At 41.3% G+C, this 26,576-nt stretch overlaps 4 protein-coding genes across 4 annotated transcripts; 1 reads left to right on the top strand and 3 right to left on the bottom strand.

Annotated features, from left to right (window-relative positions):
* Nucleotides 1-1,641: 1,641 nt before the first annotated feature.
* LOC115366028 (uncharacterized) lies at nt 1,642-5,872 on the bottom strand. The gene is made up of 9 exons (XM_030061226.1): nt 5,807-5,872; nt 5,067-5,180; nt 3,240-4,916; nt 3,047-3,146; nt 2,812-2,960; nt 2,605-2,717; nt 2,293-2,382; nt 2,068-2,190; nt 1,642-1,976 (listed from the first exon to the last, which is right to left on the bottom strand). Exons 1-9 carry the CDS (start codon nt 5,859-5,861, stop codon nt 1,806-1,808), a joined length of 2,592 nt encoding a protein of 863 aa, XP_029917086.1. The 5' UTR covers nt 5,862-5,872; the 3' UTR covers nt 1,642-1,805.
* A 1,187-nt stretch (nt 5,873-7,059) lies between these two features.
* LOC115366029 (glutamine amidotransferase-like class 1 domain-containing protein 3A, mitochondrial) lies at nt 7,060-9,151 on the top strand. Its single transcript, XM_030061227.1, has 5 exons — nt 7,060-7,102; nt 7,710-7,822; nt 8,154-8,325; nt 8,484-8,685; nt 8,788-9,151. Exons 2-5 carry the CDS (start codon nt 7,715-7,717, stop codon nt 8,978-8,980), a joined length of 675 nt encoding a protein of 224 aa, XP_029917087.1. The 5' UTR covers nt 7,060-7,102; nt 7,710-7,714; the 3' UTR covers nt 8,981-9,151.
* Nucleotides 9,152-10,633: 1,482 nt separating this feature from the next.
* Nucleotides 10,634-13,702, bottom strand: LOC115366715 (L-proline trans-4-hydroxylase). The gene is made up of 7 exons (XM_030062286.1): nt 13,668-13,702; nt 12,903-13,121; nt 11,977-12,262; nt 11,751-11,842; nt 11,245-11,384; nt 11,049-11,153; nt 10,634-10,951 (listed from the first exon to the last, which is right to left on the bottom strand). Exons 2-7 carry the CDS (start codon nt 13,030-13,032, stop codon nt 10,865-10,867), a joined length of 840 nt encoding a protein of 279 aa, XP_029918146.1. The 5' UTR covers nt 13,033-13,121; nt 13,668-13,702; the 3' UTR covers nt 10,634-10,864.
* A 1,854-nt stretch (nt 13,703-15,556) lies between these two features.
* LOC115366580 (uncharacterized) lies at nt 15,557-21,778 on the bottom strand. The gene is made up of 7 exons (XM_030062097.1): nt 21,490-21,778; nt 18,721-18,871; nt 18,091-18,234; nt 17,680-17,814; nt 17,299-17,547; nt 16,905-17,030; nt 15,557-16,530 (listed from the first exon to the last, which is right to left on the bottom strand). The coding sequence occupies exons 1-7, from the start codon at nt 21,648-21,650 to the stop codon at nt 16,285-16,287; spliced, it is 1,212 nt and encodes a 403-aa protein (XP_029917957.1). The 5' UTR covers nt 21,651-21,778; the 3' UTR covers nt 15,557-16,284.
* Nucleotides 21,779-26,576: the final 4,798 nt, after the last annotated feature.

Here is a 26,576-nt window from a genome sequence, read left to right as displayed (position 1 = left end):
TTGTTATTTTTCATTTTGATGACCTTTCCATCATGACACTTGAAACAGTGCAGTTGACTGCTCTTGGTTCAGGTTCATGCAGGACATCAGTTTGCTGTGACTGACAAAATAGCTGTACTCCCTCTTTTTAAATCTTGACTAGATGTTATCTTGAATTATTGCATTTACTGATGAAAGTCTCCAACTCATATCAGAGAACAGGTAGTAGGGAACTTGTCTTATTTGGGACATTATTTAACAGTTGATAACAAAACCTCTCATGCAGTCAGTGTCAGAACGCACGTACACACAGGAAGGAGGGGAAAAACAACAAAAGTCTTTACTTTAGAAGGGGAAAAAACCCCTAAGAGTCCATACAATGTGCCATAATAAACGAAGACAACCACCTTTCTAGGCACAATCTTAACATTCCTCTTTTTGTGACAGTAAATAAATAAATAAAAAAAAAATTAATGCACTCTGTAGCACCAAAACATGAGCTCTTCTTTACTCTTTTTTTTTTTTTATTACTTTGTTAGGTTCATTGCCTGCTATGTTAACCATGAATTCCAGTTAATAGCGCCAATACACATTACCATCTCGGGTGTGTTTGTTTTTAGCGTTATATTTGAGTTAAGATTTCCATCATTCTTAATCATAGGTTGAAACAGTGATGACAGGCAAACACTGTTGTATCAGTTACTTTTATTACTATTTTCATTAAACAGGGTCACAACATTACTGAGTTAACAAAATTTCCTTTGTCTTTGGGAAATCACTGTGAGGGAGCGGGCTGCCCCGCAAAACCTAACCCTGTCAGGACATAAGTGATTTAAACAGTGCTGGACAAGCCACCATGTCGGAGGGGAAAGCTGCTTATTTTGTTAACGTGTACTTCATTTCTGTGAATAGCAGAGAACAAGAGCATGCAGTGGTGCATTCTAGTACCGTGGGACATTTGGGTTTCTGTTAATAATGATGATGTATGGTCATTAATTGCTGTGAGCTGTTGAGATATGTTCGGTGCCACCCATGCATCTATCTATCTATCTATCTATCTATCTATCTATCTATCTATCTATCTATCTATCTAATGAGAGGTATGTCAGTATCAATGCAGTCATCTGAGGGATGCCAGAGGGAGAAGGTGAGGCATAGCTTGTGCTGATGTTTTGACTTTATGCTGTTATGAGTTGATTTGTTCCCTGTTACTTTTGTTAATAACTTTTTCTTAGTTTTTGCTGTTTTGCATATTTCCTGGTTGCTCATGTAAATAAATGTCCACCTATTGGATTTTCAACAAAGCTCTTGAGTCTGCTACCTGTTTCACAATAGACCCTGTAGAAACAACTATCTTACACTGGAAAAAGTACTTTAGAAATATCATTATTATTGACACTATTGTTAAGCAATGTACACAAAAACATGCCTAATTCACACACATCATATACCCCTTTTAATTAAATATCAAAATAATGCTGGTCACAATTTACATAAAAACAGTGCATTCATGTTGAACAGTAATCTGGACTTTTGGAAATGTTACACAACAAGCATAACAACAAAACAACAAAACACATACCACCAGTGATACTTTAAATACTTCAAATAGCATTGAACATATGGTAGCCTACAATTGTAGATCTAGTATTGGCAATAACTATTGCTAATGAACGTGATGTAATACAGCATATATACATATTTCTTATCGAAATAATAGGTGATCCATTCTTGAAAAAAAATGTGATAGTATTTGTGTACAATTTATTCCTCTTAAGGTTCATACACTAAAGTAATTGTGCCTCCTCTGCCTTTATATATTACTATTATGGAGGAGCTGTGCTTGAGGTTGAGGTTCCTGTTTCTCCTGCTGACTCGGTGGCACTCTCCTCTCCTGAACTTGTGTTCCTTTGTGCGTCTGAGAAATCATCCTCAAAAGCAGGATTTATCTCTCCCTGTCTGTGCCGCTTCTGCACCTCCTCAAAGATTTGGAGAACCTGACAAGCGGAGAAATCAAAGCAGCATGTGTTGTGTAAGCACACACCAATTTGTAACAATGGATGGAGCAAGAAGTTGCATTTATAATACCTTAGATTTAGGGATGAGACCAACTCTGAAGAAACCAATGTGTCCAGTTTCTATCTTGGTGCAGTCAACCACAGTAGAAGCAATATTCTCTGGGGAGGGTCCATCGCAGAGCACACCATCCACCTAACCAATCCAGACACACATATCATTTGACAGAAAATCAAACAGCTATCACCTCTTGTTTATATAGCTGACATAGCTGACATAGCTGGCATAGCTACTTACCTTGTCACCCAGCTTGGCATAAACCTGGTTGTGGTGAGTTGTGTCTGCCTCGCCTGTAGGGTTGGCTGACGTCACAGCAATGGGCCCCACCTATATGAGGAAAAAATTTTGTGTTGTTGTTTGTGCTTTGAATATTCCTTTTTATTCACTTGGCTTTAAGACATGTAGCAATCCACGTCAATCAATCATACTTTATTTGTCCCCAGGGGGAAATTTGGTTTAAGTTACATCCCATCCAAGAAACACAAAAGACATGACAGATACAGGGTTACAGGATCAGGAGAACTCAGGAGAAAAGAAATGAGACATTACCATATTAATGAGGTGTGTGGCCACAGTGCAGTCTGGGTTTCTGATTGCAATGCTTTGTGGAGTTCCAATGTGTTTGGCTGCATCCCCTAAACCAAAAGTATCCATCCATGGGCCTGTGTAAGACAGGAAACCAATGTGACATTCGAAATAAAAACCATCATGCACCCACAAAGGCATACACAGGCATACGCAGACACACGCAACTACCTCTCGGTATAACCATGCTAATGGAGGAGGGCCACGCGGCCTCCATAAAGTCCAAGAGCAGAGGGCTCAGCAGGTGCCTGACTGGCTCCAGCTGCTTTATGGAGGAGATCCACATTGACATGGGCCGGTCCTGAGCCTGCTTCTTCACCCTGGAGTCAAATACAGCAATTGGAGAGTAATGAGAATCAATCAAATGAATGACGGAAAGGGGACACAAAATTAAATTGAAACTCACTTATAAGCTTTGACAACAGCGTCGGGCCTGTTGCACGCTGCCACCAGCACATAGACGGTGTCAGTAGGCATTCCACATATGCCGCCATTTTTCATAATCTCTGCAGATGGGAGAAGAGGACAAATAAAGTCATTCACATACTACAGCAACAAAAGTTGCACCTGACCTCAGAACTTTGCCAACATCTTCTCACCTGCAATCTGCTGCACAGAGGTGGCCTTGCGGGCTGGTACATGTGGACAGATGTCTCTGCCTGTCCCAACCCCATTCAGCTTGACTAAAGGTTTCCCTAAGGGGATCTGGGGCGACTGGAAGGTGCTGTTGAAGATGTGAGCCAGAAAACAATAGAAACTGACAAGGCCAAAGATGATAGTGACGCCGATGTCATAACCATACGGCAGGGCCCCTACTGCATCCAATAAGAAGCTAATGAGGATGAGTTCAAAGGTAAGAGCGTAGGTGAACCAGGCTACATTTAGAAAGAGTGCTGCAACTGTCACTAAAAGGTTAAACAGCATGAAGCTAATGATCCCAACAGCCACACTGAAACTTCTGTTTTCACCATAAAGGCCCCCGAATCGCGTGAGCCCCCACACTGTCCACATCACCCCATACAGAATAAAGGCTGTGCTCTCAAATGTTTTACCACGAGAGAAAGCCACGGAGCCACACAGCAGCTGGAGCAACCCCCCAGCCACGACCACCCAGGGCAGGATCAGCACATACAGAGGACCTCTGTCACCTACAGTGGCTGTGATGGCAAAAGCAGCCAGCATGCTGCAGGCATGGCCTAACACTTCTGCGTCTGCGTATTTGGAGTAGCCCAGGTTAGGTGCATGTAGGTCTTTACCATGAGGTCTGAGAGTGAGACAGGTCATTCTGGTCACTACAGCCTTGAAAAAGCCCTGCCCCATGGGAATCTTCTTACTGGAGGCCATATTGAACGTGGTAACTAAAAGCATGCCGGCGGAGACTACAAATATAGCTGCTTGTACGCCCTGGGCGCCTCCATGGAAGAAGCCTTGAGGCTGTGCAGCAATGGCAATGCAGTAGGCCACAAAAAATAGTTGATAGAACCCATCCAACAAGCTTTTCTGACAACTAAACAGAGCCTGGATGAAGAAAAGCACAGAGAAGACAGTAGGGAAAGGAACAGGGGAAAGAGGCTGGATTGAGTAGAACGTCAGGAGAGCGCTGTAGCCCTCAGCGAATTTCAGCAGAGCAGTGAAGCCAAAGAAGGTGGCAGTTAGTGTGTCCATGGCACGGTAGAGAAGGACACACACAGCGAGCTGGAAAACCCCAGCAGTCCACAGCCAGGGGACGTGACCTGTGGACAGCTGAGGGACCACACCTAATAGGGGACAGGCTAACACACAGGCAGACAGCAAGTTCATCACCACACCCACAGATGCTACATCGGTGCAGTCGTGGGTCTGCACCGTTTTCACTTCAGCTTTTTTCTTCAGGCCAGTTCCTGGAGGTTCCACTTTCCCATGGGTGATAAAGGACAACAAGCGTCCAAAACCAAGGTAAACACCCACTAGAGTGACAAGGAGGTAGTTAGCAGCTGTGGCAGACTGGCCAAAACCAGTGGCTGACAGACCAGCAATCTGATGGGCACATGCTAAACTGATGCTTAGAGCAATGACAAACACGACTGCTTTCTTCACTAAAAGCGCTACTGTGCCGATGAGGAGCAGAGCCAGGGTAAACGCTGCAAGGCCGGGGACCAGAGCTGATCTCAGCTCCGTGGGCTGCAGCACCTTCTGCCCTACCAGAATATACACCAGGCCTGAGCCACACCACAGAGCCGACACAGTCAGACACAGATTGGAAAACAGCTGGGCGTGAGACAGACTGCCACGGAAACCTAGGAGAGAAACAGAGGGAAAGGGAGGGAGGGAGAGAGCAGGGAGCAAGTCAAGATTTTTACCAAGAAAGAAAAAAAACATAAATGCTGTAGCTGAACAAGTGGCAAACTGTTGATCATCACTTATCACTATCACTTATAAAACCAAACCTGCATAAGCTATGAGGGCAGCGATGATAAGGAGCAGAGAACCAAGTGCAGTATGGGAGATGAAGTCTTCCCCAGGAGAGCTGGCATAGCTGTTCACCAAAAGCAGGAGAGAACCTGTAATTGAAAATAAATTGATTAATAATTTAAATAAATAAATAAATAAATAAATATCTCTAGCTGTGTGGGAAAATTTCATAATTGTAAGTGTTATAGCAGAGCCTAAGTAAAACAAAATGAAGTTCTGTTCAAAAGATGTTTCTCAGGACTTGATGAGAATGATTAATGCCTCAAGCAGATTAATTTTGCGACATGCAGCAGCTCCTACAGTACATGGCAATTTAATGGATAATAGCATATGCCTCTTCAGGCTTGTGTTTTTCATCACATGGTTTTACACAATAAAATACAATTAATCAAGAACTAATTATACACAAATAATCTGTATTTAAAATACTATCTTGTTTTAAGTCTACTGCTATGAGTCTATTTCTGTTTGGTACTTTATTTATTTTGTAAAGCTGACAGGCTTACAGGATTGGGGAGATTTCATGTGCAGCACAAACCTTACACCACATAATCATGATATACTGCAGGCTCATTATTGTGCCTCTTCTGTTACCTTTAGTCATTTCAGCACCAACTAAAATCATTGTCACTATTATCTATACGCTGTATGTTAAAAAAAAAAAAAAAAAAAAAGACGTTTGATAAAAGGTATATAAAATGCAAGATACGCTTACCACCGGCGATGCCCAAAATGCCCACGGAAAAATGAAGCGACTGGAGTTGAGCCATCGCAGGTCTGACCGGAGAGGATGTGCAGCCCGAAGTTTATACTGCCGCACGTGACGTCAGCGCGCAACCTGCCTGAGAAAAAAGCTGCACCTTTCTGGAAAGAAAGAGAGACACGAGAAGGTATATGCAGGGAAAAAAAATAAAAGAAAACTTCCTGCCAAACGAAAACTGGACCAACTGCACGAGCGAACTGACTTATGATTTTTTGAAAAATCCATAGGAACCTTATTATATTATATTATAATTATTATTGTTAAAAATGAATGAATGACTGAATAGATGAATGAATGAATGAATGAATGATATTTTTTTAACACCACTGTGACTTTGGAATAATGTATTTAAGGAACAGGTTATTCCGTGTTTTACATAATGTAACATTAACTGGACAATTCAGGACTAATTATTACTAACATAGTGATCATTAAGCTATTATGATTATGATTATGATCATTATTAGGCAAAAACATTGTAGCATTAGAGCATTTAAATTCCCCAAAATTCATTGGCTACTTGTATTAGGCTTATAAATGCACCTGGGTAAATTCAGGCAATTTTTATGCTGTATTGTCAACAATGAGAACACAATAATTTAGCCATGTACATGTGGAAAATGCTTTTAAAGATAGGAGGAACTCCAGTGATTTTTTTATATATATATCCTGTTGGATTGTGGAGACATCTTTTCTACATCCATCCTGCTGTTCACACACAAACCTCAAAAAGTAACATTAAAAGCATTTAAGGGTACTTCAAAATATATTTGATCATACTGTGCAAAAACAACTGCCTTCACCTCATGACCTAAATATTAGGGTAATACCTTTACAGCTGTCAAAAACAGAGCTTTGAATTCAAGGTTGTCAAAAAACAAAACAGAACAAAACAAAACAAAACAAAACAAAACAAAACAAAACAAAACAAAGTGAAATTTAACTCACTCACAATTAAATCTTTTTTTTTTTTTTTTTTTTTTTTTTTGTAATGTTCCTTGTAACTGTATTTTGGTGGGGTAGCCAAAAAGAATGACTCAGCAGTTCCCCTTTTTGGCTACTGTTAAACAGTAATTTTCCTCATTTCCTTAAACTGCATAATGCCTGCCTTTCAGAGAGGAGGGTGTGGGAGGAGACAGGAGAATGTGTGGGAGTATAAAGAGCTCACTTCAGAGCTCAGCAAGCACTCATCTGATCAGCACGGTCATTGTCAGCGCAAAGCCAGGCAGCCAACAGTACCTTTTCCAGGTGAGACAATCTATGAATATTATCTTTATACCTCACTATAGAAACCTGACAACTTTATTTCTACACACTTCTGAGAGGAGGAAAAGATGAACACATGTTGAATACAGGTGAAACACAAGCTACCACTGAAACAATTATATGTGAAAAGTAGTGTTTAGTTTGTCAGGTGCTATTTTATAATTTGTGTCATATCGTATCTCTAAGTGCTGCCCACTTTACTGCATCCACAGTAGTGGAGCTTTGCATAGAAAACTTCAACCTCTTCCTGCTAAGCTTGTGTTTACTGAGCTCTATGAGTCAGTGATGTGTTACCTAGCAGCAGTGCTCCTGTTGCTTCTTTATCACCTGGCTTTGTAAATCTTTAATATGAACATGAGCAGATGAGCAGCTGGCTCAGGAATAACGCTAAGTCATGCTTACATGTCCCTCATCACTGGCATTGAGTCAAATGTGGAATCAACACTCATGCATGCACAAGCAGCCATAGTCAAATATCCTTACACCATGTGCGCCTCCTATTTCTGCTGGAAAGGTCCCTGATACATGTCTTGTGTGTGTGTGTGTGTGTGTGTGTGTGTGTGTGTGTGTGTGTGTGTGTGCATTACAGCAACCATGGCAAAGAGTGTTGCAGTTATTCTCTCAGGATGCGGGGTGTATGATGGCACAGAGGTCCATGAAGCCTCTGCTGTCCTGGTCCATCTGAGTCGCGCTGGAGCAAAAGTAAGAGCGCCTGGATCTCTAGTTACCTCACTACACTAAAAGAGGAAGGGACTGTGAACCTACTTGACACCCATTTTTAAGTTCCTTGTGCTTTCATCAGAGATCAAGAGCTTGCAAATCCTTAACTTTTGCTGTATTTCGAATTACTTGACTACACTAAAGAACCATCATCAGTAATATAACACTAATCTGTCCCCTATGAAATACATCTGACCTCAGAAACAACTCCAGTGGAATCGTCTCCACAAATACCTTCCTCTGAAGACTGATGGTTTCTCCATCTCTCATAGAAACAATTGCACTTAATTGTGTTTTATGTCCCTCCTCACAGGTGGAGATGTTTGCTCCTAATACAGATCAGATGCACGTTGTCAATCACTGTGAGGGAAAACCCACACAGGAGAAACGAAACATCCTGCAGGAAAGCGCCCGCATAGCCAGAGGTACTGTGACTGACCTGGCCAAGTTGGATGTTTCTAAATTTGATGCAGTCATCATTCCAGGTGAGTTTGGTTTTGTTCATTGGTCATAAAAAGAGATCCTACTGCCATGTCATCCATACAATATAACATGTTGTGTCATTTCCCAGTCACAGGCTGTTGTTATTATTTTTATTTTGTAAAAAGCTTAAAGAATCCTGATTTTGTGTGTGATTATTCAGGGGGGTTTGGTGTGGCTAAGAACCTGAGTGACTGGGCAGTGAAGGGGAAGGATTACGCCATCCAGCCCCAGGTAGAGAAGCTCATCAAGGCCTTCCACCAAGCTGGCAAGCCTCTTGGCATGTGTTGTATCTCCCCTGTCCTGGCTGCCAAAGCCCTGCCTGGCTGTGAGCTCACCGTGGGCCAGGACAAGGAGTGCGAAAGGTGGGTGGCGCTGTGATTAACGGTCAACATCAGATGCCAGTGCATATTAAAATGAGATTTAGTGCTCTAACTTCCCTTTGCTTGTCCTCTCTGAATCATCAGATGGCCGTACGCGCAGACAGCCAGCGTCATGAAAGAGATGGGCTGCAAACACGTGAATAAGAATGTGGGGGAAGTGCATGTTGATGTGAAAAATAAGCTGGTCACCACCTCTGCCTTCATGTGCAACGCTCCCATTCATGAAGTTTTTGATGGAATCGGTGTGATGGTTAAAGCGGTGCTGGAACTGGCTTAAAGGATGTGGGATGTTACATTAGGCGTTTGTATGGTTTACCTCAATATTATCCATTATCTGTGATTTTACTATAAAGTTAGTGCACCATTTCTGCCTCTCAAACTGCACATTCATCTGACGCTGTCTTTTATGTGTCTTAAAATATTCAATAAAAGTTTAATTACTGAAAAACTACAGTTGCAGCTGTTTTGCTCCTCTCTTGAAATAAAAAAAAACTACTACTACAATTACTACTACCACTAATAATAATAACAAAACCGTACAGCATATACAGTACATATTATTTTTGCCTATAAATCAAAAAAGTTCATAAAGACAATGCCATAATTGTTTCATAAATGTGTTTACAGTAATGTAATCCTCATGCATACAGTAGTTATCCTCAGTAATGGGTGAGACTGAGCAACAATCCCATAAGGAAATCATTTTCAGTATTCATAAATTAATATGTCTCTATAGGCCAAGGTTCAATCCATTGTCCAGGGAGATTCTCCCTGATTTTCCCTGCTTAGAGTGGAAGTACATGTGAAGTCCTGATAAAAGTTTTTACCCAGCAAATCCTTGCATGGTTCAGTGATTAAGTGGTTTAAACATCTAACTTTAGCTCAGTATTTGGTTTGCATTAGACTGCAGCACCACTGTTTAGCGCTGGCCATCCATCTTGTCCCAATTACAGTGCACCATCTTTAAATAAATGAGAACACTGCTCCATCTCTGAGATGGTAGAATCTAGCATGAACACTATTTCCCACCCAAAGTCATTGTGACATTTGGTACAGTCAAGCATTTGTACCTTTTTATATTGTGTAAATCATGTATCAGGGTCATAAAGGTTCAAAATAAGCCCAGAGGGGGCTCCCTGGTAGCTCACCAGATAAGGGCAGATACCATGTGTTAAGGCTGAGTCCTGATCAAAGCGTCCTGGGTTCAAATCAGACCTCTTGCCCTTTGCTGCATCCCCCTCTGTCTCACTCCCCTGTCTTTCCTGTCTCTCTCTACTGTGACTGTCAAATAAAGCAGAAATGCCCCAATAAAATAAATAAATAAATAAATAATTAACACTGGAAAACATGGACTATATGCCAGGTTTGCTAGTTTTATATGTTTTGTGGTTGTATGTAAGTCTTAGACATGTAGGCTATGACAAGCTTTGGGGAAAATACTGCAGAGGGAGAAGCTTGTATAAGAATAGTATTATTTCTACAGCATTATAGAGTGAATCAAATAATATAAGCTGCCCACAGATGCTCAGTTGACTTTTCTGTACATATTTTTGAGACTTCACAGTAAAATGAGCTGTTTTTCTGGCCTTTAAACACAAATGAGACCTAGCAAGGTGATCACAGACCAAAGCCAACCATACCTGGCTCATGAGTATTTTGTATTTCATTTCAGCGCTGTAAACAAACTCTAGAGAAGAAGAAAAGATGATTGGAATTATTCTGTTTTAATTGACTGATTTAACCTAAGTGAAGCTGTAGATCAGTCATTACTGTTGTGCAAAAGGTCAAACGAAATACTGCAACTCACCAGCCTTTTTCTTATTAATACAATTTATTTGAAAATTTGCATCAAAGCTATATGAAACAGTAGGGGAAAGCTTTTCCAGCTGGAACTATACATGATATGAAATAATAATGCCCAGACAACATATACATTAGCACTAAATTTTATTAATCACCAGTCGTTTCACAGTAGATTCATTTCAAGACCTGATCACATTGCTAGAATTACTTGATGTCAGTGTTGCTATAGATCTGCAGTTCACATTAAAAGACATTTGACAAACAGCATTATTCGTAAACATAGAACTGTCATTTGTTTGAAGCAGTAAAGGTAGTAGAAAAGCAGTAGCACAGCAAGCAGAGGGAATCCAGCTGATATTCACAGGCTTTTGTCGGAGAAATTCTTGAACTGATCCGTTCCACTGACCAGCATCGTCGCATGGAATTTTCTAGGCCTGTCAGGGTCCTGCAGGGAACAGGAAGAGAAAGAGACTCAGCACTGTAGAAGTCAGGAACAACACACAACAGTCACAGTCCACTCGGACTAGTTCTGCTATATTCACCTGTATGGGGTATGCGCAGGTGGGGACATAACGGATCACATAGCCACAGCGCCTTTTTTGGGATGTGTTTGGATCACTGGCATGGACCAGGAGTCCATCATGAACCTATCAAAACACATACAAAATACATCATTTGTTTAATGAATGGAGTCATTAATTCATTAACAACACTGTCGTCATCAAAAAATGAACGTACCGACATCTGCCCGGCTAACAGGGGACAAAGCACAGCCTTCTCCGGCTCCACCAGTTCCTCTGGGATCTCCTGATTGACTGATAGCATGTTGCCAGGCATGACTGCTAGGCGATGGGGCAGCATGCCAGAGTCGTGGCTGCCTATGGGAGACAGACACACTTGTAAGCAGGTTGTTTATTTCCTGACGCACATTTTATTTATGTCAGCTGTTCCACACCAGAATGGAATAAAAAGCCTTTTCATAGTCTTGAGAGTTGGAAAAACATTTTCTTGGAGAAATTATTAGAACTGTAAGTACTGTGTGCTTGTTCATTTATTAAGTCCTGAGCGACACTTTTCAATGCAGTTTGCAGAATTATCGTAATGCAGCAGCCACAAATGGTGCATACAATAGGTGAAGTTACCTAAAGGCACACTTTTTAAGCTGTTGTCCCATTAGGAGGTTAGTGTGCATATACTGTATATTTGCATGAAAACCATAAAAAAAACCAGGGGAACTGTGGTACCTGGAATGACCTGTAGGGCACCGTTCTCCTTCAGTGAGTCATCTAAAGCCAGCCACACAGACAGAACAGGACCACCAGCGATACCCCAATACCTGTGACCACAACAATTCAGGTTACACATTCCCATTTAAAATTAATCTGAATCCACAGACATATCCAGTCTTTTACAACTTCCTATTTCCACTTCAACTGTGACTTTTTTTCAGTTATTTTTTTCCAAATCTACCTCATATCCTGATGCCAGGCTACATATGGGAGCCCATTCTCTTGTGTAGTCATGTCTTCTTTCACTTCTTCTTCCTCAGAGGTCACGATGCTGTCATCTGCATGCTTGGAAGGGATGTTGGCCTTGAGCGCTGGGTATTTACAAATGAAGCGTGAGTCAAGCAGGATGACATCATCGCCCAGGACGGCTTGGACCACCTGTAGGACTCTGGGATGTTTAGCCAGGCCCATCACCCACTGGTACTGAAGGTGAACATTATGGAGGCTGTACTGGGTGTACTCCTCACCTGCAGTTGGATAAAGGAGAGGTGCACAAAGACATGAGTAAGGCTCTGGGGAGGATCCTCCAAGGTGATACTTTCATTTGCTAAATGAATCCAAGCACCATGTGAGAGATTGTGTGGGTAATGCAATAAAAGTCCCCAAAGCTTAGCAAGACATTCCATGCAATAATATGACAACTGAACCACAGCAAAACTGATGTCATGCAGCTGTCACATTACTTGAATGTGACTGGTGATTGTGAGAGTCCAGTGATTCAGACACACGACTTCAGTGCTCTGCTTGATCTAATACCTTCAATTAATCCAAAAATGAATGCCATTAAAAATAATGCAACACCCATACTGCGACAAATTAGTCCTTCATCATCTATTTCTCTCACAGCCTCTTTCATTCAGTTTTACAAGTAAATCACAAGATGTACAGTTTTTGAAAATAGTAACAGCAAGCAAACATCAACCTGAACTGTTGTGAAGATTACAGAAATGCGGGGATTCAGCTCTCCGAAGGCGACACAAGCCACATCTCTACTCACTTACTTGGGTCTTATCTGTTACTGTTTTCACTCACTTCTTCACTGCATTTTTTCTTTTTCTGTGTGACTCCCCACAGCCCCAGATTCCCCCACCTGCCACTGGCTCTTACCAAATTCCTTCTCCAGCTCAGAGAAAGCCTGCCGGGCCTCCCTCAGCTCAGTCTCACTCAATATGGGCAGCGCTGAGAGGTATCCCTCCCTGTTGTAGGTCTCCTTTAGTGTGGCCATGGATGCAGTCATCTCTGGGACAATTTTTTTTTGTTGCTGTTGCTTCAGGACTTTCAGCTGCTTCTACTTGAGCTTCTCCTCCAACTTTGCCAATTTATAACCTAGAGACCCCGTGTGTGTGTGTGTGTGTGTGTGTGTGTGTGTGTGTGTGTGTGTGTGTGTGTGAAAATGAAAGAGGAAGAGAAGAGTGAGAAATCAGTCCAGTGTTGTGCAAGGGAAATCTGCATCTTTATCCAGTTTGCCATTTGCCTTTTGAGACATGTTGAATTTTAGTTTTTTATGCAAGCATGAAGAGAACGTTTGCCCTGCCTTGATGGGAAAAAAAAAAAAGAAAAATGAAAGAAAATGAACATCGCTGTAACCATTAGGAAGAACACTACAAGCCTTATTTAGCTTCTGCCCATAAGTGCTGTAATGTATCAACACTCCAACTGTGCAAGGAACTGCACTCCATCTTACCTGCTATGACTGGTGGGATAATGCAGAGGAGAGAGAGAGAGAGAGAGAGAGAGAGAGAGAGCACATAGAGGACAGACTGAAGCAGTGCAAGGCACCGTGTAGGACAGAGAAGAGGATGAGTTGCTCACATTGAACAGCAGATGCATGCCAGTGAAAATCTGTGAATAATTATTTGTTTAGCTCCATACCTTGCTGATGCTTAGTTGGTCTTCTTTTCTCTTGCTCTCTGTTGGGCTCTGAGATTTAGCGTATACTGCCCTGCTCTGACATGCCAGGCTTTATATACTGTACAGGTGGGAGATCTCTGATTCGTTTACGTTTATCAGTCTCATCAACCTGCAAAACAAGTTACTGGTGTGTCCACAAATTCACAGGAAAAAAAGTCATAAAGGAAAATACCCATCTCTTTCCATGACGTGCACAGCATTAACTTCTATGTACTCGTGTAATTGTCTGGAAACGTGTGGACATCACACACAGGGGATTATGAAACATGAACTCTTTCCTTTGAGTTGGGCTTCAGTTTCACAGGTCAGCACATTTCTAAACAAATGGGCTGTGTGTGGTTCTTTCTGTCTGTGGCTCTTTCATTTTGAAATTGATATAAATATAAAAACTAAAACTGTTGGCACCAATAGATTACATCTCATATTAAATTAAACACATTCCTCCACAGTGGCTCATTCTTTCGTCAGATTTACCTTTCAAGTCATCACAACCTCATTTGACTCCCAGTTCTCTGGTACTCAGGGAGTGAAGGACTGATGATTGATTAGACAAAGGCACGTTTCATGGCATGCATCTGTGAGTGGGTGTGTGTGCGTGTGTGTGTGTGGGCACACGTGTGTGTATGTGAGAAAAACAAGTCAAGATAATGTGTGCTAAATGACATCATATAAACTTGAGCCCAGGTCTTATTGAAACTGTGACATTTCCAGGATAAAGATATAATAACTAAGTGGGGGAACTTTCTGTGATGTGTCATCAGCACTTCAGCTCTCCAGAGACATCATAAAAACTATTTGTTAAGTTAATTTTCATTAATAATTAACAGAAGGAAATACAGATCCAGGATATGGTCATGCCATTGACTTGATTACAACTTTGTAACTATTTGAGGAAGCTTGTTCTATCAGCTGTAAGTGGTCAGGAAACAGCTGTGTCTGGTCAGAAAGAGAAAAAAAGTAGATCAACTTCCTTCACTCAAGCTATAACCATAATTCTGTTACGTGGTAGTGAGATGAATGTACCACCCAGTGGCTGGCATACAGACTGTTCCTCATTTGCAGGGTCTAAAGTCATAAACTTAATTTCACACACTGTGGTATGTGTGTGTGTGTATGTGTGTGTGTGTGTGTGTGTGTGTGTGTGTTTATCTGTGTGTGTGTTTATCTGTGTGTGTGTGTGCGTACGTGTGTGTGCTTGTAAATAACAAAAAATAAACATATTTTATGGAAAAGTATATTTTATGATAGAACACACTGAAAAAATAAATCATTAAGGATATTACACTGTAATACTTAAAAAATGTGTGTGTGTGTATATATATATATATATATATATATATAGTATTATTATTATTATTATTATTACTTATCATTATCATTATGCTCTTAAGACTGCACAATCTAATCAGGTCAATCAGTAAATGAACAGACTTACACAAATTCTTGAAAATTAAAATTAATCTAATCTAAAATACACATCATTTTATTTGTTTAAGAGCAATAATTAAAAGGTGAAGAAACAAATGGGCTTAATTATGAAAACTATGAGGAAGCTGAATGAATAATCTGATCAGTGAACCAAGAAATTCTTTTGGTGGCCCTGAACAGAAATATTTTACAGCCTCCTCAGGGCCGTGTTAGGACACCATGTAATTCCAACACTGCAAACACAACAGGAGGTTTTAGTTTTGTAGCTGATTTAAGATAAGACAATAAAAACAGATAGCCTCACTCCTTCAAATAAACATCTGTCAAAAAGATAGTAACTCTGGGAAGGGATCATTTGACCTCAAAGACATCAGGGTAGTCATATCCATAACTAATCTCTAATCTTAACTAGCCTAAATGCTTGCAAATAAAAGACTTGCTATGCAGTCAACAATAAATCCAAATCAACATCACTGTTGCTCACAAAACCCTCACAGATTTAATAACATAGCCTAATCTTTATTTTTTGCTCCATTCTAAACTAATTGCTATTCTTAATGAAAAAGTTTTTCCCAGGTTCCCTCGTGGGCCTCCTCATGGTGACAAGGTGCTGGTCTTCGATTTGTCGGGTGTGTGGTTGCTTTGGTATTTAGACCTCTTCTGAAGATGTCTGCTGTTTGACTTTTTTAGATGTGAAGCAACTCATGGCGCAATATCATTGAGCTGCAAGGCACAGAGACTGTACACCGTTTTACAACAATGCTTTTAGACTAGCACTTTCAGACTTTCTCCTCTTAAACTCTAAAACTGCAGATGGTTTTCTTCACCTGTAGAAAAACCTGCTCATGAACATGGAGTGCAGGACTCACACACTCATTCATTTTGCTTTTCTGAGCCCTTGTGGTTGTTCAAAGTACAGAAATGTCTAGAGACAACACACTGAACCAGGATCTTTGATTGGCCTCCTCCAGTACAGATGAGCTGTGTGAGTAACTTAGTTTGCATTTATGGAACCTGTGTATCCTTGTTAAACCAATGGGGTTTATATATTAGAATGTTGACATTTGATTATTTTCCTTTTAGAGGGTTATGTGTGTGAGAGTGAAAAACAGAGAGAGAAAGAGCGAGAAAGAGACGCTGTGGTCCTCTCTTAGTGCAGCTCCTCACTGTCCTCTTTACAGTGCTTGGGGCAGAGAGGGTGGTGCTGCTTTCGTTGCCTCTGCAGATGAGCTCTCTCTCCACTTTGCGTCCTCTTGTCGCCTCCTGCTGGCTGCTGCTCATTGTTGCAGCGGTGGATGAGCACAGGGTCCTTGGCTGGAGTTTTCTTCAACAACAGCCGCTGCAGCATCTGTTTGTCTGACCGCTCTCGACGGAAGTCGTCCTCATAGACCTTCAGCTGTAGCAAAGCCAGCAGCACAATCAGTCAAAGGACATTCCAATGAGAAACGTGTTTTGAAAACATAAGGTGAGGAGCTCGAGGTGAATACATCTCCATAATTTGGAAAGAGTTTATCTACATTTTAAAGATGTCAGGCTATTGGCTACTTATATATTTAACTGCACCAAAAGACAAGAATGTGAATCTTGGTTGTTTGGTTTAGGATACAGATTAAGATTAACCTGTGTGTGTGTGTGTGTGTGTGTGTGTGTGTGTGTGTGTGTGTGTGTGTGTGTGTGTGTATTGTGTGTGTAAAAAGAAGAAGAGAGAGCATGTGTGTGTGCATTTGTGATCCCAAAAAATTGGGATCACAGGCTCCACTCTGTTCTAACCTGCTCTTGTAGTAGTGCCACCTGTTGGCGCATCTCCTCCCTCTTTTTCCTGAGCCTCCGGTTCTCCTGCAGTGTGTGTTTGTGGTCCTTATGCTCCGTCTGATATTCTGCCTCATAAATCTGAGTCTGCTGACACAAGACATCAATATGGCAATGAGCCAATCCCAGAGACTTATCTTGAGATCTGAAAAGTCTCTGTTATTCTGTGTACAGGTGAAGAGCTACCACTTGGTGGTGCAGTTCACCACCTAATCCAAGTCTCCATTCAAGCAGAACCATGTAGAATATTCCTCCACAAATCTTCCCCTGGCAACAGTGTGTTGACATCCATTCTGCTGCTATCAAAAAAGAAATGGTAACATTTTTGGATACTGGACTGAAGGGAACCACCCACCTGACACCTGAGCGCCTCCAGCTGCTCTTTTAGGTCCTGCACCTCCTGCTGGCAGTCTGCTGGTGCTCCCAGTGGGGTAATGCTGCTCTGGCTTTTGCCCTGCAACCGTGCCTCTGACGTGAAAGAAGTTGCGGGGAGACAAGATGGGGAGGTACGATCAGGGATGTGGCTGGATGCCAGCTCTGGACCACCAGGCGCAGTGGGGGTGGGGCAGGACTCTGGGCCGCCTAGCATAGCACTAAGACTGCCCTGTAGGATTGGAAAACATAGATTGTAGACTGTAGTAGACTGAGAAACCAAAAACAACACAAATAAGCAAACTAGTTTGCTGGTAGACAGGGATAAGGCTTCATCAATAGATAACCTTGAAAGGTAGAGCACCTGTTTGGCCAGTACCCAGTCCCTGGTGGTGTCTGAGTGGTGCATTCTGCTCTCCAGCGTCCTGATGTACTCTTGCAGGTCTTGGTTCTTCTTCAGCTCCTGCATCAGCGTCTGCTCATAGTACTCCCTTGCACTCTGCAACCCCAGATGCACTGAGATTAGACTGCAGACATATGCACATATGTGTTATCTACCACAATCAAGAAAGGCGGCACTTCCCTCTTCAGGTCTTTTTAATCATACAATACAATAAATGTCAACATTGTGGTAGCCAACACACGCTCTCACCTATCAGCCCTCAACAGCCTATGCCACATGCACCACTATCTGGTGCAAAATGGCTGACCTAGCTTCTGCGTGTTACGCAAGAAGTGTGAGCGTGTTGTTTGCAAGAAGTGTGAGCGTGCTTACCTGCTCATGCTCCACTTTGAGCAGCAGCCTGTTGTTCAGCTGTTTGAGGGCCGAGCTCTCCTGCTCCAAAGCCTCCAGTCTGTGTTGGAGACCCAGCGTGGCGCTGCGATACACCTGGTCCCAGTCCTCGTTCAGCTTCATCAGCTGCAGGACATCATCATCACCATCATCATCATTATTCTGTTTTCATCATTTTCATGGCCTTTGTTGTCATCAACATTGTCAGTCATACCATCAATATTATACCCACAGCAGCGTTTGCATCAAGATGAAAATTCAGGCCACTCGGGTGAGACACCTCACTTGTCTTTATCTGCACTCTATCCAACCTCACTACAATTCGCAGTCCTTGAAAGAATCATTCCCTACAAACCATGTCTCTTCTGTATTGAGTGGCACCTAATTAATAACAGGGTGTAAAAGTGGTTTTAGTGTGAAAAAATGGATTTTAACTATGAATCTTAACAGTTTAACAGCAGTTTTCACACAACGCCCACAGTCCTCCTCTGGTATTCAGAATGAACTGTACAGAAAAGCAAACATCAGCGGTACAAATACACAAGGTGATCACATACAATCTGTACTGTTTTTTTTTTTTTTTTTTTTTTTTTTTTTTTTGCGATGTGGTACCTCTTTGTTGACTCGGCGCAGCTCAGTGTTTTTATTGAGGAGCAGCAGCTTCTCCTGGTCAGTGGAGGTGACGGTCATGCTCTCAGTGATCAGAGTGACCTGCTCCTCTCCGGACAGCAGTCTGTCTCCCACAGGACCCACATCCTCTACCCTGCAAAACACACACACACACACACACACACACACACACACACGTACACACACACACACACGTACACACACACACACACACACACACACATGTGTATGTGCCATAAATAAAACTGTTAGAGAACATTAGTAGAGGATTTCCATTAATAAGCATACGCATGTACACTCTTATTAGAATCGTCAGGGTACTTTTGACCACCCACTCACATAGAGTGCACTTTACAGAGAATCAAATCTAAGCTATTATGTACACCCACGTGCACACATGCACGTAGTCACATCATGCACTCAGACACTCAGAGAAACACTCGCTCACGCACTTCATCATTTCCCTGCATCTGCGCCTCTGGCCAATCAAATTCTTTGTTTACTATCAGATATATTTGCCTATCTGTAGCCTCTGGACATAATGGGGCAATGATCCCTAGAAAATGTTGACTTCTAATGAACTACTTGGATAATACCAAAAGAAAAATATTTGCTAAGCACTAATTAGTCAGATGAGCTTTCTTTTCACCAGCCCTGCTGTGATGTGTTGCGGTAGAGAAGCAGCCAGCGGGGAGGGAGCAGGGTCGTAAAGCCCAGAGGGGATGTTTTCACAGAAGAACACACATGGAGATAAAACTGTGTATGCGGCCCCCAGAGTTTCTTTTCATGAACATAGGACTGATGTAACCTTAAAGAAAGCTACCTACGAGGGGAAATCACAATGGGCAGTCACCTCTTATTCCCCTTAAGGCTAAACTCCTCCACAAACACACACTTTCATCTGCTCATGAGCGGTGACGTGCCGTGGTTGCTAGGTGAAAAACAATGTTATGCAAACTTGTAAATGTAGCCTCAGGTCAGGCAATACAGAAGGGAAAACACAGGCTTGAGGCTTACTTATTTCTAAATGACCACTTACAATGCAATATATGAGGTTTTCAATGCCAGCATAATGTTCAGTATAAGGCGTTTTTTCTGACATGTTCTTTTGTAGATCTTTGTAAGTGGCATACAGGGCAGTAAGATTTCACTAATGATACATGACCTGTAAGGTGCTTATTGCTGTTGTTGTCTGAATGCTTTGAACTCTAATTTCAGTGATTTTCATGTTGTTACTTCAGTTCAAAAGAAGTAAATGTATGAAATTCTGTGTCCTTTTGGATGTTTGAAACCCTTTTAAACCCATTGGATACCATTGAAAGTTTATGGCTATCAAGCTGAAAGACAAGAGAAATACAAGATTGTTTTTTCTTAGTTTCTAAAAAATAACATTTTACAGATAGGCTTTATCCAAGGTTTGACGTCATGTTTTTTATAGAATACAATGCTAGTTAAAAGGGGAAAAAAAGATTTTGTCATATGTATAAAAAAAAAATAAATGATTTGATCATGAAAACACTGAAATGGGTGATTACATAAAAGAAAACATGTCTAAATCTATGCACTGTGTCATCTTCCACCCCTCTGGGTTCAACAAACCAGGACAAGGGCTTTAGTGAAGCCTGTTTTTATACCTTAATGTGAATGAATCATTCCAAAAACAAAACAAACAAACAAAAACAAACAAACAAAAAAAAAAAACAATTGTCCTATGGTGAATTGGAACTGTAGGTTTAAGGGAAAAGCTGAAGCTCTATTATGAAATGAAACCAAATGACAGCACAATTATAGTGATCAACATGAGCACAAAGTGCTAACCTACCCATATCCAATAACCTGTCATGGTAACTCAGTGTCACATGTTCAGCCAAGCACTGTGTTCCTCGTCTCCCTGATCCAGTTCCTTTTCTGTTGCTGTCTCTTCGACAGCTCATATACAGTCTGTGACCCAGTTTCTAAAAGTTTTAAATCATGCTGTGTTAGAAGGACATCAAGATGCCACTGCTTCTCCCAGCAGTTTGGTAATCTTTTGTCATGGAGTATGATAAAGAGGGAGATAATATCTTCCCCTCTTGCTGATGGCAGATCTGACAAATTTTGCTATACATGTGTGACCATTTGCAAGTGGTCTGTGGCCAGACTCTGATCCACTTCTGCAGGAGAGAAGTATGGAGTTTCACTATTACAGCAAGTTTATTCAAAAAGTACTACTACGTACATGGTGAGGTCATGATATTCACTCATCAGCTGAAGCCAGATTACTGAGAACCGTGTGTATTTATGTTTCAGTCACCCCGGACCATGTAATTGTAAAAGCAAATCCATACTGACAGCCTTAAATTATATAATCAACACTAAAAAAGAATGAACCATTACTCTTTTTCTTCTTGCCCGTATAGTTTATCATATTGACATCATATGATATTTAATATGTAATCATGTTAAAATATCATTGTTATGATTAATTACTGAACACTTTTTCATGTTATTCCTCTTCATGACCGAATGGGGAACTCCACAGTTACTCTTTATTCCTCATCTCACTGAGTTTATGGTGTTGTTTTATGAAACACACTTCTAAAAAATTTAAAAAAAAAAAAAAAAAAAAAAAGCTTCAGACAAACTTAGAATTTCATACAGTTTGGACATTTTCATCGGTTATGTAAACAATGTTCAGCTGATAGTGAAAATGAAACACATTCAGACCTAACCAGGTAACTGTGTGGAAATATTTGATATACACATACATACCATAACTCTACGGGTGATTTGTGTTCCTCTTGGTTCTTGAGGTGTGTGCTCTCAGTCTGAGGTGAAGAATCTGTCTCGGCCGCTGCTGCTGTCGCTGCTGTTGATGATGATGATGATGAAGTAGAAGACAAAGACACCAGTGACAGTGTACCTTCATCCATGACTGTACAAATCTTAATGAGTAAAATGTAAAATAAATAAATTAGGAAATAAATAAATAAAGAGTGAACTAAAATGAATTTCAGTGCTGCCACAGAGGCTTAGTGATGTTACGCTTGGCAATGTCTGTACTAAGCACAAGCAGAGAAGTAAATATAGTAATCAGCGTCGATACGTAGCAAAAGAGGAAGTGGCCTCGCTTGAGCCCCACATGATGTAAAGTTAGACTGAGAACAGGAAGTGGCACTGAAAAACCATGAACTGAGTGTCAGCCTGCCATAATGCAGGGCCTGTCCCAATGTCACTGTCGAGATTACGGTTTTGGTTGCCTCTTGTAATTTTATTTTATTTCGCACTTTGTGATTATCTGGTATTCCAAACTCTGTCTCAGCTGACACACTGTGGTTTGTTTACATCACATGGGAGATTCCACTGGGAAACTCCGTCTGTAGATGGCAGGAAATGTGTGTGTATGCTGGTTATATATGACTGCCTGCGCCAGTGCGTTAGGCGAGTGATGCCTGTAAGCCACTCTGTTGTCTTCTGTATTTAAATGAGCAAGTCAGAAATAGGCTAACAGAGAGGGAGCAGAATAGATATGCATAATTTCTGCATGATTATGTATTTGCAGGGCAAGTAATTGATAATGATGAGAAAGTATACATTGATTCATGCCAAATAATGATAGGGCCAGGCTGATTGCACTCATCAGTGGAAATGGAGGATGTGTGCTGCAACAGGTTAATTAGCAAATCACATGTTCATCCAAGGAACAATCAAGCGAATTAGGGGATTTTTGATAATTATGTTCCTCTTAGTCAGGCTAAGCTGTTTTATTAAGACTAAGGAAATTAATTTGCCAGCCTAGTTTGCTACATGTTCTCCCCCACTAGCAGATTCAAGGCCACTAGAGATAAAGAATTTCTCTGAAAAGTAGAAACTTCATGGCAAATATGGATGGCAAGACAAATGATGAGGATTTCTCTTATGTTAAGAAATCTGTACAGTAACAAATTGGAATTGCCCTGCCTCTTTATCAGTGAAACATCACGACTTGGTGCTTGTAATCACAATGAAACTACAACAAAAGTCACAGAACAAATGTTTGCCTTAAATTAAAGTGTCTGCTAAGCCTCATTCCAAACCCAGTAGATCACTGCAAACAAAGTTCAGAGCATGACCCCGGGAAAAACACGAACCACTGCTGCATTTTGTTTCCGCATGCGCACCCAACAGTGAATGGAGTGTACTGCTGTGGTATGGGTGACATTAAGTTCCTGTTATGTTGCTGTGTGATGCTTCAACATGATTTCAAAGCTGGAGAAGCAACAAAATGTATCACCGCTGCCCAGTAGCTCTGACTTGCTCCAGTGACTCCCTCCTCATGCCTATGCCATCTATCATGAACGTCAGTCAGAGTATTGCTGTGCCAAGCAGAGGCTTTGCTGGGAGGCCCAACAAGGGAGTAGCGATGCAGTGCCTTTATTGACCCAAGCCTCTGTCAAATCCAAGGACAAATGGGCTGCTGCTCCACAAGGGGATTGATTTTTTTTAGTCTAACAGGAGATAGTTGAGCAGGATAGGGAGAGTCCTAGGGAAAGGAGATCACTGAGAAGCGGATAGCTCTCCTGGGCTTCCACCTCCTCTGTGTATCGCTGAACTAAGGAAGCCACCAGCAGCAACAGGATGGAGATCTGAACTGCTGGAGCAAAACTGACTCACTTTCAAGGACAGGACATATTGAAATCCAATTGTTTTTAACTGTAAATAGCCTCAACAACCTCACTGCTTTTGAGATGACAGTTGCGTAGTATGTCATGAAATTGTCCAGCCAAAAAAAAAAAAAAAAAAAAAAAAAAAAAGCTGTTAAAGGTGTTTTCAACTCAACTTGTCAAGTCAGGAAAAATAAATGTTCTTTTCTTTGGTATACCCCATGAAGGAAAATACAGTTTCCTCTTTTTCTTTTTTTTCCTCTTTTTGAGGATTAATTTCTCCTGAGTTGACACTGTGAACACAATGATGTTGTAGGGTTAGAAATTTACAACAAAGTCTGCGGTTCCAGTTAGTATTATCATAAATACTCAACAAACCTGCTCAAAAGCACCGTTTTCAGCCATTTTTTGGGTGGACAATTTTAAGACGTATTTGCCAGTGCTGTTTTTTGAAAACACTAAACAGCACGCCGAGGAATAAATCGTTTTCCTATGTTTTCTGAGACTGAAAACGAATGCTCTGTTGGATTGTGTTGAAGACAGCTGCAGCAGAGTCACTAAACTAACAGTGTGGGTGTGTCATGTACTGTTATAAATCATATCAATATTTTAATATGGCCTGAACTGAAAAATACAAGCCCTACTCTTTAATAATCTTTAATAATAGGTCTGTCACTGCAGATCCACAGCTGCTTTATCTGCGAAGTTTCAAGTCGCAGTAATTTGGCCAACAGTAACAGGGTCAGCGACTGCGTGTTTGACCTGAGCCAGCAGGTCAGCACATGTCAGATATAAATTAAACCCAGCCATTAGTGAATACTCATGCATGTGTGTGTGTGTGTGTGTGTGTGTGTGTGAGAGAGCTGATATTTGAATATATTTTGTATACATGACTATGGAGGCTGTGATGGGAAATGCATGCTTGAGAGAAATTCTGCAAAAACGTAACAATGCATTACCCTGCCAGCTTAACCACAAAGAGAAGTAGCACGCACAGACAGGGCCGTATATATTCATATGTGCATGCCAGCATTCTCTCTCTCTCTCTCTCTCTCTCTCTCTCTCTCACACACACACACACACACACACACACACCAAGTAGCAGTGCTTTTGTGCGCTGTCAAATCAATAAAAGAATTCAACATTGAACCTCAAGATGGAATCATGTATCAGTATCAGTATCAGTGTTCTGTATGCATGGCTTGGCAATACATCAATTATAGCTTTAAGCTTATAGAACAAGGTAGTTCATTTGCGTGCAGTACATGAGAGTACAAGAAGCAATGTGATAGAAGCAGAGCACGCTGAGGAATAAATCATTCTCCTCCAAAGAAGAAAAATGAGTTAGCATGCAGACACAAGCAGCTGAAGGTCATTTTAAATGCAGATAATAAAAAAAGGCACTTTAATTATGTGTCAGAGAGCAGGATGGCAAGCTCATTCTCCTCTTGATAACAGCCAGAAAAGAAGGCGCATGTTCTTGCGAATAGAAGAAATGCAACAAATTGTTGAGTAAGGGTCATGGCGACTGTGTTCAAAGTGTTTACACTGTGTACAGCATCAAATCTGAATGCTGCTGTGCTACAATGTCAGACGAACGAGCTGAGGAAATCTGTTCAATGGGCAGTGGCACTGCAACATAATTGGAGAGATAAATCAAACGCACAGTGTTGCTAAACTGATTGCTGCGCACATGTATAATCATGGAGCACTCTGCTTTGTATCACATCTAAAAGCACTCCCCCTTTTTCAAACAGAATTCACACAAGCTTCTGAAGATGTACTCGCATGAAAAAGTCTGTTGCAAAATCAGACACAAAGGAGATGGTTAAGTGTCTTCTTCAGAACTAATGCATCAGAACAGCAAACGTAGAAATGTGATCACATCACAGAATATTGCCCTACTGTGTTTTTAAATAACATTTTTGTATATATCGGGTGTGAATTTATGTGTCACAGCACATAAACTCAGTATATCATCACCCTAGAGTAATTTCTGACTACAGCTGAATAGCCCTGCATTGTTAAATGGAGGGCACAATGAGTTCAGTGAGACTTTTAATGTGGCACTCTCTATTAATTTGGCCAGTTAATCACAAATGCTCACTATTCCCCATTAACTAAGCTTTTAATGCTCCCATTAAGAATTAATGTGACCTACTCTGCACTTCAACATGGGTGGGCTCATTAGGGAGAATCTCTGAACATGGCTCTTCTCTGCCCTGCCTTGACACAATACATCAAACCCTGGTGCACTCTCTGGATTATGTTGTTGGGGAGTAAATCTCGTCAGGAAAAATTCCTTTCCTTTCCCTTCTTGCTGTCTACTCTTACCACTTCCTTCCATTCTGGTTCCTGTTTTTCTCCCCTTCTAACCTTCCTCCAACAGGAGTGGTGGAAGTGAGCCGAGCATTCTGCATATTTGGCCTAGGCCTTCACTGGTTAGTTATGACCTCGGTAAAAATGATCACAGATGACTGAAAGATGGAACAGCAAATGTCTGATTGTGTGGCTGACTACAGTGGAAGGAGAAATGCACAGTACACAATGGCGGTGTAGTGGGAGAACACTGTGAAATGTTGCCTGGATCTTTTTTCATATTAATTAGAAATGGCGTTGAGTTGGAGTGGCTCCCCCCCATCACTTTGGCTAGGGGAGGGAGAGGAGTAGGACCCCAGCAGCACCAGAATCCATCAATATACCTGTCTGTGGTGAGTCTTTATGTATGTGTATATGTGTGTGTGTGTGTGTGTGTGTGTGTGTGTGTCTAATGAAATTGTGTGCATGTGAAAGTGAGTCTGTATTTGAGCGTAGGTGTGAGGGAAAGTGAGAGCAGCAGGAGTTTGTAATATCACAGCAGGCTGCATCTGAAAGGTTTCATTTTCCACATTTCCCTGCACCCTAATCTGTGTGCTGGTGTAGAGATGGCAGAGGGAGAGTGGGGAGGAAGCGGCTGGATGCAGCATGCAAAAACATCGGAGTATCTGGAACGATATCAGAGGAAAGAATTAAAGCAAATAGATGCTCTATGAATTATGTTCTGAGTACAGCCATGCAAGCAATGTCCATATGAAAGTAGGTTCATCACCGCATCACTGCTGTATTTTGCTTTAATCCCACTTCATGTTTGTGAAGCTAGCAATTCAAACTTTCAAGAGCAAACAACAGATTTCATATGTTTTCCTATGGTTCTGTCGTTACAGCACCACAGAGTTG

Source organism: Myripristis murdjan, chromosome 10, assembly GCF_902150065.1.
Source record: "Myripristis murdjan chromosome 10, fMyrMur1.1, whole genome shotgun sequence".
NCBI lineage: Eukaryota > Metazoa > Chordata > Actinopteri > Holocentriformes > Holocentridae > Myripristis > Myripristis murdjan.
This window is presented reverse-complemented; position numbering and strand designations above follow the sequence as displayed.